Below are 23,197 nucleotides of genomic sequence, written 5' to 3' on the forward strand. Positions count from 1 at the left end.
CGTGCTTCTCCCGTTATTTCCTTGGCGCCGTGTCTGGGGCCTGACGTTGTTGGCTCTTGTCGTCCGACTGCGCTCTCGTTAATTAAGAATCGCGACTAATTCAGCCCCAGCCTTGTCGGACCGGCAGACGTCCGTGAAGCTCGGCTTTTCCTTCGGTCACCGTAAAAGAACTTTATCACTCTAGTTTTTATCTCGTGCTTCTTCTTTTTTTTTTTTAATCTTTCGTGGCAGGGGAAACGTATCGCACAGCAGGAAGACGATATTCCTCTCTTTGACACTTTCTTTTCTTTTCTTTTTTTTGTAATGCTTATTGGTGATTTAAGTAAGTACACTCGAAAGTTTTCTATCGTTGTTCCTTCGGCTCGACTTTTGTTTGTTGGCCCGTCCGTATTGCGCAACCTAGGTTTAAGCCTCGCCTCGAATGCAGCCGAATTAGCATTCCAACTGGTTTGTTCTTTTCTTCTGCACGTGCGCACAAGTGATTCGGCGTCCGGGTGTACATAGAAAGAAGGCCGCGCTCTATTTGAAGAAAGTTTAATTATCTCGAGGGGAGCGTCACTGTGGTGTCTGTCTGCTGTGATAGAAGCGGGGTTGAGTTGGACAGTGGGTGAGCGAGCCGCCTTCGGTCTCGTTGGGAAACAAGATATAATGAAGATTTTGGACGAATAGAACAGACACGTCCGCCCTGTCGAGACTGGCCTGCCTTTAACGCAGCCTTATTGACGCAATTATTCGGTGATTCGTGGAACGCTATGGGAAACGGTTCCCCTGATGCGATGAAGGATAGAAGAGGCTCACGAAGGCTAGAACGAGTATACTGCGGCGTGCGTATTGCTTGAGAACGCCCTTTATTTGTCTTAGATGCACTGCTGCCGTGATGACTATGTTCAAGCCTATGATTCCACCATTGTCATAGGGTCCACCATTGTCATTGAAAGATGGAGGCGGTGGCGTAAGAAAAAGAGGTGTTGATTAGGTCGCTGGGGCCGGCTGCCCTAAAACGCTATTCGCGGGTCGTTGTGAACTTGGCGAGCTTCGTCTACAAGAGCATGACGGCCGTAGCGTTGTCATGTATGGTTTGAACACCCGGTCATCTTGGTTCAGCCTATGTTGCTTGCGGCCGCGTTCACAGAAACACTGATAAGAAGATGAATATCGCGTAGTCGTCAAGGTTTAGGCTAAGGGCTGTCCAAGGTTATCTTCTTATAGGGAAGACACCTTATTTGTGTTCAAGCGCTCTGGGCAACCTAAGCTTGGAACAAAGACCAGCTGATTAATATTTCATTATCAGATACGTCTTTTTTGTATGTGTCGTATTTGCCGATTTTATTCCATACATTTCAGGAAGTATACCATTTGTATAAAGTTGACTGGTAATATGTATTCCATACGTGTCGACGAACCTGTATATTTGTGGCCATCCACGTCACCACGTCACCAGCGAGCTCAGACAGTGCAGACTGTAGGCACCGCAAATGTGCGAAAGTCTTGGCAACAAAGGTCTCAGTAATACGATATTACGAAATTGCTCGAAAACTCTCCCGATGCCGACTTCAGTTGCACAAACAGCTACCTACGACCGACAGTATTATTGCAGCCCGTTCTCCTCTACATTGAATTACAATAGCAGCATTAAATCAAGCGCGGCACCCTCCTTGCTTCCAAATCGCTTCGACGGTTTTACTTGAACACGCACACAGTACGACTCGGAGATCTATGTATGATGAAAAAGAAAAAGTATGGATCCCTTCATTCTTCCGCACCTGAGGTTCGGAATGCGAGGTAAAAAATCCAAAACGTCGCAGTGACTTCACCTAGGATAATGAGTTAGAGAAAAAAGATTCCACCGTCGGTCTAGAGTAAGATCAAAATGCCTTGCTTTAATTATTAACGTAACAGCCAACCACAATACATTACACGTACCCCTCGTGCCCATGTGAATGGGCACGAGGGGTACGAGCTCTGCACTCAACGTCAAGTCTACTCTGCTCGTATATTGTAAGTTTACACGAACGAAACAGATTGCAAGAGAATGACCTCGACATATGTCCTCTAAAGCTTCACTGAATCGCAGCAGCAAAGCGACAACAGACTGACGGCGCAGCAGAACAACCCGGGTCACTCCGAACTGAGGTTAAAATAACGACCTTTCGCGGAGCTCACCCCGTTCCAATGTGACCGCGCGCGCCGCGTTGTCCATTTTTCCGGCTCTGGCTCGTAGGCGTACAAGCAGGGCAGCGTTTAGCGATGCACAACGCCAGCGACAGCGACGACGGTGGGCACGGTACCCCGTAATTGGAGCCTCCTCGGCGCTCATGAATTATTCCCGCCAGGAACCGCCATTAACACCGCCAGCCGTCTTGATTGTTTCTCGCGGCATTGTTTTCGTTTCTCTCTTTTCTTTCCGCTCACACAATCCGAGGCAAGAAGAGACCTCGGCGTCGCCCGTCAAATGTATATGCCACGCTCCACCTATATGCACGGTCTCGCCAAAACCGGGCAGCGCAGTGGAAACTGCGGGCCCCCTTGACGAACTGACCTGGGCGCTCGAGAACGTAATGCCAGATTCCGGTCATTACAACACGTATTTGTCACAGTTGTAACAAGTAGGGAAATGTGGGTGGCATTTCGATGGTTAGTTTCTAATGTGAACATGACGTGAAATGCAAAAAACACGGGGAGATATGGACGTGACACGCGTCTGTGCGTATCTGACGTATCCACGGAGGCATGGGGTGCAGCGGTTTCAACATTATGACTGGCGCAATTGTACGCAAGACCAACGGTCTCTCTATAGGTGAGTCGTCCTGCTTCACTCGCCATCTTTAAGCTCCGAAGTGTATGCAAATAATAGTCTACTATTATTAACACCTCAAGGGGTTAACACCTCAACTCGAATCCGCACCTTTATGCTAAGGAGCCGAAGAATGCCGCAACCACAGAGCAATCGCGGCATGCTTTTCTATAGCTTTCAAAGCGTATCCTACATCTAATCGCGCTACGGAACTTCACGGACCAAGTATATAGCGTTAGTGTGCATGGCGTGTTTGTGGAGACTACTTATAAAGGTGTTCGGTGGTGCGTGTCGTCTCGTCTCTCATCCAATACTTCGAGTAACATGTCGGGGTGTTAGCGAGGCTGACATTTTCAGTTTCGGTTAAAGCCAACATAACTATATCCTCTGTATCTCTTTTATTCAAAAATCACTTTTGTGGAATACTCCGTGTCTCTTGTACTATAATGCCTGTATTGATACTCCTATAGAGTAAGCAACGTCGATCTCTAGTTCTGCTGTAGGTTAGTTGTGCGAAATGGGTGCGAAGCTGCGCGCGGTGGTTGCGCAGCGAAAGAGAGCTCGCACGGCAGGACGGCTGAATGACTGACGCAAGCTGCGGCTTTCATGCTTAGGGGCTGCACGGTACTACTATGGTGAGGCAATGCATTAGGTCTATGCGGCACTTTTGCGCTTTGCGGGCGGTGCATCGCTTAATGGGGGGAAAAAAATGCGGAGCGAGCATCTTTGCTCACACATTAGGCTCTCCGTCGCATATAGGGAGGGGCAATGTTGCTGCCAGTTTTCGCGTATCGTGTATATATCTCCTCCGCCTAAAACATGTACCACACGCACTACATCGCATTCCATTGGCTTCGTGGAGTGATCATTACCATAAGCGTTGTGATATTGTACCGTATTGCAGATATGACGTCTAATTTCTTACATATTACTTATTTTTAATTTTTTTAGCTTTTACTTTGTAGGCAGTATATTTAGGAGCATATTCACGACATTTTGGGTTGACTCAGCTGCGGAACAACTTGACATTTGCTGTCCTGAGAAGAACTCAAATAATCCACGCGTTGCCGATAATGAGCAATGTGGGGCATTTAACGAGAGTAAATATACTCAGAAAAAGAGGACAAATGAACGTGTGGTGTGATGAAACATGTGCTAATTTGAATTTAAGGGATACGTACTATTACGCACGTTCAAATTTCTGTTTACAAAAAAAAAATGTTAACCTTTATTCTTCTTATTTACAAGGGTGCAGCAATGTGTGAAAAATGTGTTATTAGTTAACAAATTTCCACTCCTTGCTTATTCCTTTTCCACGTATACTTTTTAACTATACATTTAAGCATCCCAGTCTAAGTTTTAGGTCGCTAAGGAATTCTTTTTATCTGCTCTTCTTTTTTTACCAGAAACGCTTATCCCTATCAAACAATTGTATTTGTAGCTTTTACTAGCCGCTAACTTCAGGGGTTCCGTTCTGTGAGGGTAGAGACACAGAAGCATGGGAGAGAAGAGAGAATAAAACATTTATTATTGAAAATTAATAGCCGTTTTGTGGTCGGACCTCCTAGTCCGGAAGACCATTGGCTTTTGCCGCCGTCCGGGCTCGGTTGACCAGGGCTTGTTGCTGTTCTGGGTCCGAGCTGGACAGGGTCGCCTCCCACTCGACTGTCGTCGGATTATGTTTGGCCGATATTTGCGGATTCTATTGGCACGCCCAGACCATGTGGTATAACGTGGCCGTCTGGGTACAGAGTTTGCATTGCGGATTGTATGTCATGGAATCTATCTTTGATAATACATAAGGATTTGGAAAGGACAATGTTTGTAAGCGTCTCCATGCTACCTGCGTTGCCTTATCTAATTTGGGATCAGGCGGGGGTAAAGTGCGTCTATTCAGCCGGAGGTGTTGTAGGATCTCAGAATATGAAAGAAGGGGCTGAGGATCGTCCTGGTCAGCGAGAAGTTGTGCTGTGGAGGAATCGGCGGAGCCCCGGTTTAGAAGTTCTCGGGCGGAGGCATGAGCAATCTCATTGCCTCGAACTCCCGCGTTCCCTGGTACCCACAGCAGCTGTTTCCACTGACCCTCTTGACGATTGGCCGCAGCCTGTTGCAGTACAGTGAGTGTCGAGGTGGCCGACTTGACCTCTTGCGAAATTGCGATACGCCGCCTGGGAATCCGTGAGAACAAAGGTGGCTCTTGGATTACGCATGGCTAAGGCTATACCGGCCTCTTCCATGGCTGTGATGTCCATTCTGGTGGCCGAGATGCAGTCTACCACCTGTCCCCTGTGTACAACGGTTGCCGTGGAGCGGTTGTGCAGGGGTCCGGCGGCATCTACAAAGAAGGCACCTGCGTGATCCGAATACTTGTCGTAGGCTTTGGCTCTGGCAGTTCTCCTGTTTTCATGGTGGACGGGGTGCATATTACGTGGCAACGGGCGAGTGATGATATCCTGCTGCCATTCTGGTGGTAGTGATCGCTTGCTGGCGACCTGAGTGGGTGGATTGATGCCCAGTGCTTCTAGCGTGGTGCGACCTGCTTTGCTGCGTGCGAGCCGAATGACTTGGTTCATGTAATGAGCTTGGAAGAGTTCTGACGCTGTATTATAGATGCCCATTTCAAGGAGCCTGTCATTCAAGGCCCATGGTGGTAGAGTGAGGGCTTTCCTATATGTAAGTCGGAGTAGACGGTCCAGTTTGAGTTCGTCCTTTTTGAGAACGCGCAGGTACGGGAAGCTGTAAGTGACACGACTGATCACAAAGGCCTGTACGAGACGCAGTATGTCCGCTTCTTTAATGCCACGGTGTCGATTGGCAATCCTGGATATCATTTGGGAGATATTGGTGCGGGTAGTGCGGAGCTTTTGAGTTGCTGCGTTGTTGTTGCCCTGATTATTAATGTATGCTCCCAGGACGCGGATAGTGTCCACTTCCTTGACCGCGGATTGATGGAGTTGGATATTCAACGGAATTTGGTTGCCACGCTTCCTAAATACCAGGAGTTCTGATTTAGTAGGGGAGCATCGAAGTCCACAAGCGAGACCGATGCGCTCTACAGTTTCTGCTGCCCGTTGGAGTGCTTCTTCCATCTGTCCCATGCTGCCGGTGTTGGTCCATATAGTGATATCATCTGCGTATAGAGCGTGCTTGATTCCGGGTATCTCGTTGAGTTCCCTAGGCAGGTCCAGTAGTGCTATATTAAACAGCAGTGGCGAGATTACTGCCCCTTACGGTGTGCCAGAGTCCCACATTGTGATGTGCTTGCGACGCGTCCACTCCAGTTTTGCCGCATAGCGCGCACCGTTCGTTCTCTGGCACGGGCGCGGAGCACACGTCCGTACGGTGTCCAGGCTTCCCCCACGTAGCACAAATTGCGTTGGTTTTCCTGTATTTTTTCACCAGGGTGGCTTCGTTGAGGAAGAAGACGCACCTTGGGAGATTGCTGTGCTCAAATGTGAGCGCCACTACGTTTGTGGAGCCAAGTCTCCGGGCCCCGATGATTTGGTTATGCGGCGAGGTGGTGTTCTCCAGGATGTAATCCGTTGTAAATGTGTTGGCAAGCCGGATTACGCCCTTGCCCATGTTGTCCGTTGCCTTGAGGTAAGCTTGCACGTTGATCGTTCTGTCGGTCAACCGCAGCTTGTCCAAGCCGAGGAGGATGGGCAGCACACGCTCTTCCTTGGTGCCGACGACGACCAGATTCTGTTCCCATATCGGGTGCAGGCTGTATTTATGCGCGAGATTTGGGTCCGCTTCTGCGTTGTCGCTACGCTGGGAGATGGCTGCCCGTATGGCGTTGCCGGTACTGCCCGTACCTCTGTATTGAGTTAAGTTGCAGGTTTCCCTTGGTTTGATGATGACCACGTACTCGTCAGCATCCATGCGAGGCGAGTAGCGTGGTGCGCCTATATTCTTGCTGGGGCCACCACCAGAAAGGGAAGAAATGGTCCCTGCAGCATCGCTTGTCGTTGTGAGCGTCGCCCCTGCCGTCGGAGGTGTGCGAACGCCGGTGCGGTGGCGACGCATTTCTCGAAGTACCCCATCTTAATGAGGGGAAAATTGGCCGATGATGGAGCAGCCAGCTGTATTTCTTGGACTTGCATGCTGTCGGGGTCGTAGCCACGAATAACGGGCTCCTGAGAATGCGTGTCCATGGTTTGGGTGGCGGTCACGCGGCCGTACTCGCTGCTAGGCCTAAGGCCGAGCAGCGTCCCACGAGCTCGCCAAGGTTTTTCGCAAATAAAGGTCCAAAAAATTGGCCCACCTGGATGATTTGGTGTCCAGGGACTCCTGGTGACTAGCGGAATCGATGGATATTAGTTTTGCGGTCGTAGTCCAAAATTGGCGCACACAGCGATTCTCGAAAGAAGGAGCGTTCGGAGCATGCGTCTGCTCCGACCCGCGCCGCACCTGCGTCAGAAGCATGGGAGGTTAACAAGGTTGTACCTGGCCTTCTACCATATACACTGGCCGCAACGGAGGTGATTTGCACCCAAAAAGAACAGCGTGCCCTGTGCTTTCCAAGACATTCGCAAAGCCCAATTGTCTTTAGTAAGTGCAGCCGGTCACTGGTCGCTGTTTGGGCTGATGACGGTCGAGTATATTGTCTCAATATATCTTCTTATTGGAACGCTTTGTTGTCCAGTCATCTTAAAGCAGCGTGCAAGGATGTTCCCTCGTCATGAAAAAAAGGGCAGTATAGATGATGTGTTCTGTGGTATCGTTACGACCACAAAAGTGGCATGAGACACTCTCTGTCATGCTTACATGAAAAGAGTAAGCATTTGTAGTAATTCGTCCGCACACTTCGATGACAACTTTGGTCGCAGGCCCGCAAAGTAAGCGCTTTCCAACTAGAAAACAAATGCATCTAGGAAGTTACGCGGCTCATGACAGCATGCTACTAAACGTGAAAGAAAAAGAAAAAAATTCAAACGCATTATTCTGGCAGCCAATTAGTTGCTAGATTAGTTATGAAGAGGGATTCTGTGTTTGCTTTGCGGTCTAGGTCTTCATAAAAAAATGTGTTCGAAGGCTTGGTTTAAACTACACAACTCTGAACATTTGTAACCAAGGAAGTATGTGGCAGTAATGACATAAGTCTTCCACGACAAACGCCGGGGGGGTTGTGTGCCTGGTAGCACCGTACTTCCTGACGTGACCAGAGCGCTCCCTGCAACAGAAGTGCGCGACAGGTCGAAGCAAGACTAAACTCTTGCAGATAGGACTCAAGAGGTCAACGGTTTAAACACGGGCGCAGACTTTCGCTTCTCGTACGAAACCGTACGAAACCGTGCAAACTCAAGATGAACGAAACGAGGAGCGGAAGAATATGCACAAACAGATAAGCGACAGCTATAGCCCGAAGAAAAAAAAATCAAAGAGACCATAGAAGCTGCGCTTCGGTGGACTTGCCTGCGTACCATTATCAGAATGCCATCAAAGTCCACAACGCTCCACCACGATGCTGATTCTTGCCCTTTCGCGTGTCGCTGCATTTTGTTTCATTTTTTTTTTTCGTTTTTCACCTCGTGGCTCTTCCCTTTACCCCGTTACACGGTGCTTGTCAATCGAACGCCCACCCTCGGCCGCGAAGGAAAAATGGGGCCGCCTTGCAAAAGAGCTGAAACGGCAACAATGGGGTGATCGAGCTAAGGTAACAAGGCACGCCGGCGCTGTGGCGGCGTTCGGCTGAAAGCAAAAGGCGGGTAGCAAAACGCGCACAAAGAAAGCACGAACGCGGAACACGACATCAACAGCAATAGCAACAGCAGCAGCAGCAGCGGCAGCGGCAACGAATGGCCACGCACGCATCCGGTCAGGCACGTCTGTGCCTCGTTGTTGGTCTCGCCGTGCGCGCCGCGCGCATCGATCCATGCACGCGTCTGTGAAGGCGACCGGCCAGAGGACTTTGCCGGGACCGGTAGGATAAAGCAGAAAGGGTGGGGCAAAAAAAAAAAAAAAAAGTCGCACATGTTAGTGCGGGGGGCGGCCGTACCACCACCGGTAGATCTCCGTCTCTCTCGGCGTGCCGTTGCCCATATATGCGGGCGTCCTGCTATTTTCGCTTGTCCGTGCAGTAAAAGCATACGCGCCGCTCATTCGCGTGAATATAGCTGGCCATTAATTGCTCGAACGTGTGCGCGCGTATTCGTGGAGCATTATGCTTGTGCTTTGAAAAGAAAGCGGGAAGAACTCTCATGACGAGTGAGAAACTTGGCTTCGGTCGTGCATTTGGGAAAAGAGCGTCAGAGTTATATGTGTAGCGCAAGTTTCGAAGTGTTTTTTTTTTCCTATGGTGCAATGCTATGAATTAAACGAAAATATTTTACGGCTAACAGTATGGTTGTTCTTCAGGAAGGAATAAAAGTTAGTTGGCATTCAGCATGCAGACGTGAAACTCGATGCCGCTCGAGATTTCAGCACTCAGACCGCAACCAGGGCAAAATAACCAGCAATGAAGTAAAAAGAGCTATCTAGTGTTAACGAGAGGCCTAATGTAACAACATACGACACTCAATCCCGGTGACTAATAGGGATCTACAGTCTACTCATTTTGCGCAAATTGCCCCTTTCATTCCTAACACACACAGAGAGAGAGAAAGCAGGTACAAAAAATTATGAAGTTTTGTTGTTCTGGTACAGAACAACTACTGAACAACCAGAATGACCGCTTTTTGACACTGACTATGTGGGGCGGATGTAAAGGGCAGCCTGAGGGCTGAGGGAACGTGAGAACTGCTTCAAAATGGGGGTGGTGACACAGCGGAAAGGGGTGCCAGGCATGCTTGTTATGCGATTAACATGGTGGTAGTTTCGCTAGGTGTGTGTGTGTGTGTGTGTGTGTGTGTGTGTGTGTGTGTGTGTGTGTGTGTGTGTGTGTGTGTGTGTGTGTGTGTGTGTGGTGTGTGTGTGTGTGTGTGTGGTGTGTGTGTGTGTGTGTGTGTGTGTGTGTGTGTGTGTGTGTGTGTGTGTGTGTGTGTGTGTGTGTGTGTGTGTGTGTGTGTGTGTGTGTGTGTGTGTGTGCATGCGCGCGCGCGCGCGCGCGCTTTTTGTATGAGTGAGTCACATCATGCAAGACCTTTGTCATCTGGCATTGCATACTTGGCGTACAGCCAGGAAAGCACCTCCGGCAACCATTCAAGAATCTCTCTTGAATTGGCCTGGCAAGAGCTGGAAGACCACGCAGAGTCGCTTGACCAAGTTCTTATAACGTGAAAACGGGTGCGGGAGGAGTAGCCTATGTTACTTTATGTTAAACTCTCTGGAAAGCAGGCATATTATAAGAAAAGCAGCCTTGCTTGTGAACTGACAGGTAAGAAAATATTACTTGCAGGTGCAGGAGTGGCTTCTAGAACAATAACCTGACCTTGTGAGGTGCTTACCCTTTTGAGGCCCACAGCTACTGCTTGGTCACTGTGCCTTTTGTCGATGAATGCAGCAAAACAGTTGAACGTTGCTGTAGTGACATTTAATGGTGCTTTTAAAAGTTCTGCCAATATAACTGCATATTCTGATGCTGCATATGATACCTATAAGTTGTAATCAAAGATATCATATCAACGTTTTATACGGCACCGACAGGGGTGGAAGGTTATAGGGACACGAAAGAGGAATATGAAGTCGAGCTGCGTGAGTAAATTGCGCTTCTGCAGTAGCAAAAGAACTTTTCTCCTAGTTAAAGGAGGCTCAGTAGTCTCCAAAAAGACGCAAACACCAGATGACGCCGTCTCTGTAATACCCACACGAGCTAGTTGTGACGTCATCGTAGTTCTGACGTCATCGATCTTTACAGCGTCTATACTTCGGTCTACTTGATTTTTTATCGGCTAAGAAGGATTACACTACGTTCTAAAGGAAGAAAAGACTCACCCTATCAGGTATCGAGAACAATACCTCCGCCCAATACCTCCCAAATACGAGAAAATAATCTGAAATCGGTGACGTCACACCATTTGACATACTGGCATTGAGGATTCGCTGCGAAGTCCAGAAGAGAGAATGTCTGGCCTCCAGTTTCTTCAGTATAACAATAACACCCCCCCCCCCCCCCCACCCCCGAAAAATATAAAAACAAATAAAAGCGAAAAAAAGGCTAATTAATTTTTTAGAACACTTTACCAGTCTGTGCATGTTTAGGGTTGCTCTTTGGTGCTATTTCAAATCGGAGGTATAGGTAAGATAAGGTTGTAAATAAACTTTCTTAGTTTGTGTCCTTTACTTTTTCTTATTTACTTTTTCTGTCATTTATGTGCAGGTTGCATGGTTGCGAGTGGAGAGCAAAACGATCCTGACGATCCACAAGAGCGTGATAACGCAGAACTATCGCGTCCACCTGAGCCCATCGGACCGTACCTGGCTACTGGTCATCGACAGCGTCCAGGAGTCAGACCGTGGGGGATACATGTGCCAGGTCAACACGGTGCCCATGCGCAGCCAAGTCGGATACCTCGACGTGCTCGGTGCGCTCCATTTCATTCATTCATTTGCTCGTTCGTTTTCCCGTCGTTATGTTAGGCTAGTAATGATGGCGCATGAAGGCTGACAACGGCCGCGTTTTGTAGGCGCTGTCGGACATGGTAATTGCAGAACAATACATACATACATACATACACATACATACATACATACATACATACATACATACATACATACATACATACATACATACATACATACATACATACATACATACATACATACATACATACATACATACATACATACATACATACATACATACATACATACATACATACATACATACATACATACATACATACATACATACATACATACATACATACATACATACATACATACATACATACATGCGTAGCTTTCCTGAATTCCGCGGACCTGCATAGTATAGCGTCACGCTTGCCTACGCGTTCTCGCGGCAAGAAGCAACCAAAATTGCCAGCGGCAATCTTGGTTGCCCGAACGTATGAAAAATGAGCACAGAGCACCGCGAAACAGATGGCTTCACTAGATTATATCTTCAAAAGAAGCGGTTTGCTTCAACTCCGCGACTCCCCTGGTCGAATGCACTTTGAAACACATTTCCGAACGTATGCTTCGAGCCGCTGAAAAAGTGGGGAAGCAGCTTCCATGGAGTGTGTATATTTGAGACACAATTCTTGTATCATACGGGCCTGCGTCAGTCACGTTGTGTCGCAGCTACAATATATAGTGGGGAAATCATATCTACAATATACATAGCGGCAATCATATAGTTCGTCATGCTCAACACTTGTGTTTGTTAGAAAAAGGAAGTCTTCTTTCTTGCTGATTTTCTTCTTTGATTTATTCCTTACATCAGGGAAATTAGTATTCGACTGCACTGCATCGCCCTATGCGGCGCTCAGCACACAAGTAGAACTTAGGATCTTGGTACCTACAGCCAATGGCGAAATCGATATTAACTGATGGCTAATAAGCAGACCATAGTTAATGGTATTTTCCGAGAATTCCGCCATGGAAATAGTTAGATATACAACGTAATAAACATGCAGCCTGCTTGTGTTTACGTAGTGGCAGTTCTTGAAACAGATAGCACTGTTTTTTACTAGAGAGCGAACGAATTTTAACTTCTGGAGTTTCACGCGCACTGACCACACTATGATTACGAGGCACGCCGTAGCGAGAAAATCCGGATTAATAGCCACTGCGCTATTTCGACGCATTTGCAAGACATCAGTAGTATAAATATAGCTATACTTAAACAATTATTTGATCGTGCTCTACCGCGAGTACTCGCTCTAACTACAATGTTTTGAATGCTGTAGTAGAGTGTTGTTCTTGATATGGTCCGTGAACCATGAATTACTTGGCCACTTACTTATAGTTCAGCGCAACTGACAGTAGCGGTAACTAATTAAGGTTTAAGACATCTCTGCCATGGCTGCTAAACTTCATCATCTAAGGTAAACATTATCATCAGCTTGAAGGTTCACTGAAGGGCAGAGGCAATTTTCTCCCCAAGATTTGCAGATATACTGTTCCTCTGCGTCGATCAAGCTTACACAGTACTCGCCAAATTTTTGGCCTGACCCAGCCCTCTCATTCTATCTCTCTCCACCCCTCCCCCTCCTCCTCCCCTGGCCTCCTATTGTGTTTTCATTATTTGATACTCGGTATGTTCCTCTAGCAGATCACTGTTTACCTGTTCGATGCCTTAGATGACCTGCCCAACATCGCCTTTTCTTCAATTGGTTTCAACTAGAATAGTGTCGACTCACGTTATTTTACTGATAGGCAAATGAGATGGAGGTTGGCCATATTACTTTTTCAGGGGTTTAGTTCAGGGTGCAGGACTAAGTGTACTGCGTCTGGGTGGTGCAGTTTCTTCTTGTCGGACGTCCTGTCTCTATCGCTTTTATCCTGCTTCAACGCACACCCAGATCAACGTATATGCGTTTAAATCATTTGAGATGAGCACGGGTGTTCGCCTGGGGTAGATGAACGTGGTGCCAGCTTTCTCTATAGCCTTTTCTTTTCTTTTTAAGCTGCTTAGCATCACACTACGAAACTCTGTTCGTTTATATGCCACTTTATGGCGTCAGAAAAGAAAAAGGTAGAAGCTGTACTTCGCGGGCGGCATTATTGTTCTGAGAATTTCTCAAAATACCATGTCATCTGTAGATATATATTTAATGCTTTGTTTCTGCTTCATTTATTAGTTTTACAAATGGAAGAAGAAAAAGCAGCATCATGAACTCGCCATCTTAGATGATGGTAAAAACAGCTACAATAAAGGTTAAGTAAGCGATATGTTATCATTTTAAGTTTTCATCTGTACTTTTCTTTTATATTGCTTTGATAAAAAGCTGACGAAGTCCTGCGAAATTTGCCGTCACATTACCCTCATTCTATCACGGATCTACAAACATTAATCTTTTCTGCAAAGGTGCGCTTGCCTTGATCGACCACTTAACATAAGACGACAAACAACCGTGAAGCAAGAACGGCGTGTACTCTGAGGGCACTTGAGCACGAGCTTGCTATTCGGGCGTTAGTAACGCACGCTTTTTTTTTTTTTGTGCGCACAGTACGTAATATACCGGGACCAATGGAAGCAGCTAAGAGGGTTATCGAGTCAGTTGTCGCTGCAGGGCCAGGCCAAATATTTGCCCACTTCGCTGAGCTTTTGAGCGCCGGTATATAGAGCGATGAAAACGCAATTTTCTTCTTGTCGTCCTCTCATCTCATCTGCGGTGCGATCACACACGAAAACTACGACGTTGAGCACGGCATTAAGAAAAAAAGAAATTGTCAAAGCCAAAATTGTTTGAAAGAAGAGGTGGGTGGGCGTAAAAGAAAAAAAAAAGCAGAAGAAGGAAACGATTAGAAATTCAAACTCGAAGAGATCGTCCAAGAGTCAAATTAGCTTAAATTGAATAAGTCCATGCGAGCGGCTCCAGTTGCCCGTGCGCCCTAATCTGGGCTGCGTGTCTCCGCAGTGTTTATTACTTCCGCTCCAATTAAAGCCCTGCATGCGGGACTCATCCGTGGGGCTGCTCACCACTGCAATCCTCCCCCCCCCCCTCCCCTTCCTTCCCCCATCGCCCTCTTTGCTATCCTCTTCCCCTCACCCTCAGCTGCCGACTGCATGGTCTGTCAAACGGAGCGCAAAACCAAAGACACGGGCACGGCACTGAGCTTGCGGCCACCGAAGCAACACACGTAAAAGGCGCAAAAAAGAAAGACCTAAAAAATGGGGAGCTCTATGCTGGAATACCGCGCCGTCTCACTCCCCCTATTTCTTGCTTCATCCCGCTCCTTCAACTCCGCTGAAGGACAAAGACAAATCAGTAGCGGGCCACTCTTTGCGAAGAGAGAATAAGACGACGACGACGACGATGAGATAAAGTAGCCGAACCACAAGAAACGCTACGCTTCAAGTAAAGCAGGAAGACAGGGAGCTGTACGGCTGCTCCTGTTTGCTATACGGGAAAGAGAGGACCTGAAGCGGCATCGAAAGACAAAGCGGCCATTATACCCCGCGAATCCTTCAAATAAATCCCTATTTTCTTTAGTTTAAATTATTTAGTTCCCGCAAGACGACACCCCACTGTCGTCGTTCCTTCTTCCATTTTCGTCTCTCTCTCTCTCCCTTCATCTCGTCCCACTCTCCCATTTTCCCATCCCATCGTATCCCTATAGGTCTCCGTCGGTCCCCCTATATATACTCTCTGAAAAGGAAGCAGTAACAGACGCCACCTCCCCCTTCGCCGATCCACTTATAAGGAGCGAGGGAGAGGCTGGGGACACGCACCAGAATAAAATTACGAGCAGAGGAAGAAGAAGAAGATCGCGGGCGAACCGTGGCCGAGGCAAGGAGCGCGGTGCGCGGGAAGATGTGAATCCCAAATTAGATTGTCTCCTCGTCTTTTATTTCTTTCGCCGTCTTGTCTTACCCTATCACTGCGCCCTTCGTTGTTTTCTGTTTTCCTTGTTGATGTCTTTCTGCGTCTCTTCTACCCCATGCTTCCCGCTTGCCTTTCTTGCGCCCCTCTTTCGTTTCATCCACTGCACCTTGCTCGCCTCTTCTCCCCGAGCGCCTTTCCCACCACGCCGCTCGCTTCACTCCGGAGGGTGTTCGGTTCCGCTCCGCCTGGCAGCGTCGCCGCCAGAAACACAAACCCCTTCATCTCCTTTCCCGCTCTCCTCAGCCGTATGGCCTGGCGCTGCCGCACCTTCGGAGGCAACAACTGGAGGAACCACTTCATTGCGGATCCCTAATTTGATTTGGCTAACAAAGATGGCAGCACTCCCCCCTCTTATGTCTCTTTTTTCCTCCACCCCCTATCCCACGCTCAGTTCTCTCTCCTTCTGCGAGCTACGAACAACGCTGCCGATCTTGTGTACGGCCGTCGTACGCTCTTTCTCTCCGAGTCAGTTTTCACCCTCTTTTCCCTCCCGTGCGCGCGCCCTCTTGGACCCGTTTCTCCATAAGCAATTCCGGTCCCTGTCGGGGCGTCGCTGACGCCTTTTTGGAAACATGGGCACGACGGCTGGCTGGCAGGCAGGCTGGCAGGTTAGGTTTTTCCGTGTTTGTGAGAATTCTTCCGCTGGCGGACGCTACACGGCCGGGGCATTTCTGTAGAGGGCTCGCGCTCGAAAGCGTCTCGTGCGACTCTCGTGCTCCGCCTGCGGTGCGCTCAAGCCAGCTGCCGCGTGGGGCGTGCGCCGTTGCAGGTGACTTGTACCTTCGTGTGGGCGTGTTAGGGTTGCGCAGTTACACTGTGAAGAGGGGCACTGAAAAAGAACATCTTAAATGCCGTTCCCGCCTCGGAATTTAAAATTGGCGTCTCGTTGTGGGCGACAGGGTCTGGCGTGTGACTGTTGAGCAGGGTGCTTCTGGAAACAAAGTACAATAGTTGCGTAGCGATTCAACAACCCACGTATGCCTTCTGCGGGTGGGCTGCCCGAAGCAGACGCGCCTGGGGATCACGTATTTTTGCATTTATCTCTACGGCCACGCTTACAAAACAGTCAGCATTTGGCTGCTCACTAGTTTAGGCGTATACGCTGCTGTTACTTTTACGCAGTGTTTTCTCCCTCAATTATTTTGGCTATAGTAACCCTACTGTTAGCGATAGCGTTTATTAGCAGCCGGGGTCTGGGAGCGTTTGTACGAACTTTGCACACAGGCGATAAACTTAAACTATAAAACAATTATTTCGTGTCCAAGCTACCTGCATGTATGGCATAATTTCAACACGCGCTAAATACCTTAGCGATGATTAAAAATTCGAGTTTATAGCAAAGCCCTGAAACCTCAAGTTACGCAATGAAGGACTTAATTTTGCTTCAGTTTGTGCGTTCGTGACTAAGTTTTTTTTTTTTTATGCTTCCGGCATTGGGCGCCGACCTGGGGCCTTCACTGAGTGTATATGAGCGTAGCAGCGTCCCGAGGTCTATTGCGCCCTTTTTGATGGAATGAAAGAGGGCTATTATTTCATCGTTTACGCGTTTTACAACCTATCCAATACGTTTAGTACTACCTATTGCCAAATTTGAATTTCAAAGCAGAAAATCGTCTCGTTACACAACAGTAATTTGGTATCTTGTCCTGTCAGTATCCTTTAGGAGCCCACGCTCCGAGCACACATACGGACTCGGTGCCTCAGTATCAAACAGAAATCGACGAAGCCTTATTAGATTGTCGACAACGAAAAATCAAGCAGTCGTTTAGGGCCTATTTTCTCGCTATTACAGCCCGAAGACAGCTTGAGGGTCGCAGGTTACACTGACCTTTAATTCTAACGTCCAGCCTTAGACAGAACACCTCATTAGTGTTCAAAAGATCATAGGAGAGAGAGAGAGACCAAATAAAGAATATAGGTAGGAAGGTTAACCAGGACAAAGAATACGGTTTGCTGTCCTACCACAGAGGGATGGGAGAGGGGGGGGGGGGGTAGAAAGACAGGAAGGTAATAGACAGGCGCTTTCATTTGGAAAGAACGTCCACGAAATAAAATTCCGTAGGTCTTTTATAAAGGCACCACACCGGCCATATTTCTCTCAGATAGCAGAATCAAGGCTCACGTTATATCCTACAGAATACTGATGTGGCGTTTTCCTGTGATAACGGATGACCCTGCACAAGCTCCAACAGTAGGCAGTCAATGAGTAACACGTCCTTTCCATCTTCCCTGGTTGTTTCCACCGCTGGTCCAGTGCCCCCGGACATTGTGGGCAGTGAGAGCAGTTCTGACGTGCTGGTGCGTGAAGGGTCCAACGTGACGATCGTGTGCCGAGCCAAGGGCTACCCGGCGCCCCGAATCACCTGGCGACGGGAGGACGGAACGCCCATTGCCGTGGGAAACTGGCAGGAACAGCTGGGATCGACCGCAACTGACAGTCAGTAACGATTTATTAATTTATTGTCGGGCTTTACCATTACAAAGCAGCGCAGGGGCTATGGAAGGTACTGCAGTAGGGGAGAGGGGGCGGGAGAGGAGGGTTTCATCCGGAATACTTTTCGAGTGCCCGGAATTACCTTACGTGAGCGTAAATCTAAGTACACGCGAGTGTTCTTGAACTAGGTTACACGACGAAATTATAATTACCGCTGCGTCCGGTGGGGTTGTTCATGCTGCGTAACGTTAATGCGAACATTTAGGTACGAGTCTCTGCTTTGCTGCTATTTAATACCCCTGTAACGAGAGCTATACTTCTGTATGCTCCGGTCTACCTCAAGTCGTGATTAAATGGAACAGTGGCGATGCATGAATAAATTCGCGGGATTGTCGAATGCCTCTGTAACCCTCCCAAGTACTGACTGAACCCAATGTTGCTTCGTTTCGGTCGACAGCTTCGCTCCTGCCTTTGTCACGAAAGTTTTCGCACGACTCGATGCGACCTCGAAGCAACTTCGATTTGCATAGTTACTTCGATTAAAATAACCCAAAACTCGCACATTGAGTTGTCACGCTAGCTGGACGAGTGCAGGGTGGATTCGCTAGCATCGCGTTTCCTATGTCGTGCACGTCTAACTTCTCTCGTATACCGGCTTCTCAAAATTAGGTTTGGTTGTGCGGAAATGTGTAATAACTTCTGCGCGTATTTTAAATTATATTGTCATTTTGCTTTCAGCCTAACTTCAACTTACCCGCCTTCAGACGACCTTTATACAAACATTCCTTTCCCCCAGCACAGTTCCACAGAGGAGAAGGGAAAATAATTTCTTCTAAATCTATGCGCCGGGAGAATTACTCACTTAAGGATACCGCCTGAGTTGTGCTATTCGCGAATAAAAATTATTTTGAACTTTTTACACTATTCTTGTGGTTTAACGCATTATGCATTGCTTTATACCACTCTCGCATAGCTGGTTCAGAAATAGTGTAATTATTTTTAAAAGGGAAGCTCTAAAGCTATCCCGGCGCGATGCTGTTGTAGCATTGGGATTCTAATGCAAGGAACGCGGTTGTAGGCTTGATTCCTGCAAGTGCTAGCAACCTTTTTACAATGGAGGAGCGTAATCGAACCTGTTGCTCTGACGCTGATGATCTGATGATGATCGACACCCGAGAGTTTGAGTCTAAGAGAGTCTGAGTGAGTCAGTCTTCACTAAACACGAAATGAAAAACGAAAAGCAAAATAAAATTGCTTGTCCTCAGTATCTACGAGTTGAATGATTTTATAAACGTCATTCTTCTTATAAACCCTAAATGTCAACATTTTTCGCAATCCCTCGTAGGCTGTTCTCGGCATAACGTAAACGTAGCTTTGGGAAATGCAACACCCGAAGCAATTAAGCGAGAAGGCCGTAGTGCGCTTTGCGAGCCACGTGACAAAGCGCCCCTCCCACATGCGCTTCATCTTGGCACTGATGAAGTGATGTGTATACGGCGCTGATTAATGTATCTCTCGATTATAGATGTGTCTTATGAAGGCAAAGAGCTGAGCATCACCAAAGTCAGCCGTCTCCACATGGGACCCTACCTCTGCATCGCCTCCAATGGCGTCCCATCTCCCGTCAGCCGGAGAATTCTGCTCCAAGTACACTGTGAGTGTTTCATATAGGGCAGTCGCGCAGCACGTCTAAACATAATAGGGATGGGTGCATAAGGCCGCCATTTCCAAGTCTTTCGCTGTAAGCACTAAGGAAGTTATTGATGGTTCAGAAAAGCTTTTGTTGCGTGAGGACAAACTGTTTGTTTTTGGAGGGAAATTTAGCAGCATGCCAGGGCAGAAATAGCCCTTCACCACTTGCGATCTGCATCCAACATATTTTTACTTGTGGCAGACATTTTTTTTTTCTAAAGCACATCAAATCTCTGCAACATATCAATGTGGCATATGTAGTCCTTTTATTAGCTGTTTAAGATGCTTCTAACAAAAATTTATACAACTGCATATATGTACAAAACATGTATCTAAGTTTTGCCCCCTTCGCGCTGGTGGATTGACTACTTCGATTACCTCTTGCTAAGGCTTTGAGCAATCTTTCTGAAAGACTAACATGCCGAATGAATGAATGAGAGAGCGAGAAAAAGACGTTTATTAATATATAAATAATAAATGGCAACCCCGAAAGTACTTCCGGTGAGGTGTTTATATTCAGGCACCAATTAGGTGCCTGAATGAATGAATTGGATGATTGGGTGTATAAAGAAAATTAACTTGCCTGTATATTCCGCTCAGTTTTACAGCAGGGCCGAGGTAAAGCTATTCCCACTCTTCGGTCTACAAGCGGTTCTCAACCTCTTCTATCTGGAATTTTATTGCCTTTGTCGGCCGCCTTGATTACACTTCATGTGTATAGTCGTAGACGTAGCGAACACTAAATAATGTTCACATATGTCATCTAGAAAAAGCGTTAATTAATTGCCACTTTGGAGCCACCCGAACTTCTCTGCCGACGTAATCGCGCTGACCTTCTGTTTCTTTTCAAACTCCTACACGATAGCCTAACCTGCCCGGAACTCCTCAGTTTTATCATGTTTCGTATTCCACTCAAGGACCGGAGACCTTTCCATGTTCCTGCCTGTCATCACCAACACTCAACCGTCCACAGAACACATAGTTTTTATAACGCTTATTTTCATAACTTGCCGTCATTATTCTTTTCCGAACTTTGCGTTGTTGTGTCAGTTCCAGATCTTGTTCAACTGCCCTTCTCCTGTTTTTTCTTTTGTATTCACCTTGGGCATTGTTTATGTACACTATTCTTTTCAAAATTGATCTTTTTATTCATTGTTTTTTGTCTAATATATGCGTACGCCAGCACTTGGACCTCATGGTTGCTCCTAGGCATGGTAAATAAGTGATTATTATTATTATTATTATTATTATTATTATTATTATTATTATTATTATTATTATTATTATTATTATTATTATTATTATTATTATTATTATTATTATTATTTCGTGCATGTCACCCAAGAATACTAGTGATCAAAAACTTTAGCGTAGATGCATGGTATGTCATTTTTTCACGCGCCAATGACGAATGCACACCACAACATTGATGTGGACTAATTTGTTAAATATTTTGGTGCACATTGACATCAACTAACCCTGCGTAAATCCATCATACTTAGGTGCCGCATTAGCACTTATCAGCAGCCATTTTTGTTTTTCAGGCCACAGTTTAATTCTGAGTAATCGAGCCCCCAACATTGCATTCCGTGAGCGTCCCATGCAACGAATCTGGCATTCTAGTTCGCAAAGATTTTTATTCCTGTGAAATATTTGTTATTGTCCTACCGCCTTCGACAAGTTGCGACTGGCCTGCTTTACGCAGGTCATTCGCAGGACTCTCATTAACTGCGCAAATCCACGAACTTCTTCTTTATCACGAGCCTAGAAACTTAGGTTTAAAACTCGAATATAATAATTCATAATAAAGGAAACTGGAGGCAACCGTGCAGCCATCGGGACCCCATCGTCAGTTCAGAAGTTGAACTTGTGAACTAACGCAGATGAGCTTAAACACCCGAGGATCAAAATCCCCTCTTCCTTCCCCCCACCAAATACACACACTTTCGCCCGCTTAATATGAGACGAACATAACTTCATAAAACGGAAAACGGGTAAAACTAGATTCTAAAGATGTTTGTTTCACGCTTGACTCTGGAATAAAGGAGTTGAGAACGGTGCGTTTCATTAATTAGGCAAATCATTGTTGCCCGATTATGGGACCACAGTCTCAACTTTCGGAATCTACAGTGGCCACTGCGACACAGTGTGAGTCTGGTGTTTCTAATGCCGGCATTGATCGCAGTTCCGCCCATGATCTGGATTCCCAACCAACTCATTGGAGCTCCGCTGGGCGGCGAAGTCGTGATGGACTGCAATACGGAGGCGTTCCCGATGTCCATAAACTACTGGACCCTGGAGAGCGGCGACCTCATCGCCGAGTCGGCAAAGTACTCGCTCAACCGCACGGAGAATGTATACAAAGTGCACATGCGACTTCGTATTCGTCGTATTGCGCCCGAAGATTTCGGCGCTTACCGATGCTTTGCGAAGAACTCGCTGGGCTCCACGGAGGGATCCATTCGGCTCTATGGTGAGTTTAAGTATTTATCTGTTTGGATCGCAGTCCAATGTTACACGCTTTGTAAGATAAGATGCACCAGTAAACTCCCAAACAGCTCCGCACCATGCTACAAGCACGACCTAACAATGGAGACCTATGACGACGCGGAGTTTCAACAAACCATGGCATCACCGATTGTCGGATGTGTTATGGGGGTGATGATGGAGACCATGCGCAAGCATTCCCTTTTACGGGCACTTGTCACAAGCTGTGCGCCTGCGCCTGCACAATTTCCCGCTAAATCCTTTGAAAGAGCATGCAATTTATGCTTGGAATAATCTACCGAGGTTTCCATTTTACAGTGCTGACCGCACATGAGGCTACGCTGAACAATTTGTAGGCATCTGTTACGCTGTAAAGCATAGAACACAACCAGCGAGACATTGTTAAAGTGAAAGCAGTGTAAACGTTACCACCTGAATATTTGGCATCATATGAAACTTTATTGAGGCAGCAAAGATTTAGCGAGGCTGGCTGTCGTAAAGATTTAGTGAAGTGTAGCTGGCTGGCGACAACCATCTTACCACCAGAAGCATTTAATAAGCAGTATCGATCATTTTTTTTCGTGGCACGTTTGAGGGCACTAATCTCGCTGCGTGTAAGCGTGTATTCACGTATTACTTCGTCATATCTCGCGCGCTTTCTTTAGACTCACTCGAAAAAAATTAAAACTGCAGCAGCTATCATCACGGGAAAAAAATTATTTCGTCATTCTTCAATAGGCTGCATAACTTGTACATTGAATATTTTTAGTTTAATGATTAATACTTGAAAAGTTGCTTAATTAATTATTGGTAAATAATGACCTAAGCTCATAGAAAAAAGTACTTTGAATTGCTCAAGAGGACAGCGAACAATAATAAGTTGGTTGCATTCTCGTAACTCACACGTGGATTCTTTAAAGTTTGGTCCAACTAGCTGAAACAGTCTGTATAAAGTCAGATGCTTGCGTTACATGGCGCTTAAGAGCTGAAACAGAGAAAAATTGTCGAAAGCTGTCATGGGGCGAGACTGGTCGCTAGGAAAGTACTAATGTTGTACTATCATTCAACTCATCGCTTCTAGAGAAGGTAGGACATACTTAACGAGGTCATTTACCGTGGCGCTTGCCATTATGGGAAGCACCCGTGTCCTCTACGCGTAGGTTCCCGATATCCGCTAAATATATTCGGTGCACATTTGTGCATGCTTTGCTTCTTATTAGGTACTTCAATGCTTTTGCCGAGTGCAAGTCGTGGTGAGCAGCAGCAGTAGTGTGGAACACCATCAATTGCCTGCAGGCTCTCACTGACGACGCTACTTGTGTTACTACTTTCTATTTTATTTCTTTGCAAGGCACTAAT

The 23,197-nt window shown here is 46.8% G+C and overlaps 1 protein-coding gene across 1 annotated transcript in view; it reads left to right on the forward strand.

Annotated features, from left to right (window-relative positions):
• Positions 1-23,197, forward strand: part of LOC119442588 (lachesin) — an 89,853-nt gene that overhangs the window by 53,581 nt on the left and 13,075 nt on the right. The window contains exons 4-7 of the mRNA XM_049662247.1: positions 11,052-11,256; positions 17,480-17,662; positions 19,185-19,313; positions 21,537-21,824. Coding sequence (XP_049518204.1) covers positions 11,052-11,256; positions 17,480-17,662; positions 19,185-19,313; positions 21,537-21,824 — 805 coding nt within the window. The remainder of the gene's footprint in view (positions 1-11,051; positions 11,257-17,479; positions 17,663-19,184; positions 19,314-21,536; positions 21,825-23,197) is intronic.

This window comes from Dermacentor silvarum, chromosome 2 (genome assembly GCF_013339745.2).
Source record: "Dermacentor silvarum isolate Dsil-2018 chromosome 2, BIME_Dsil_1.4, whole genome shotgun sequence".
Classification (NCBI taxonomy): Eukaryota; Metazoa; Arthropoda; class Arachnida; order Ixodida; family Ixodidae; genus Dermacentor; species Dermacentor silvarum.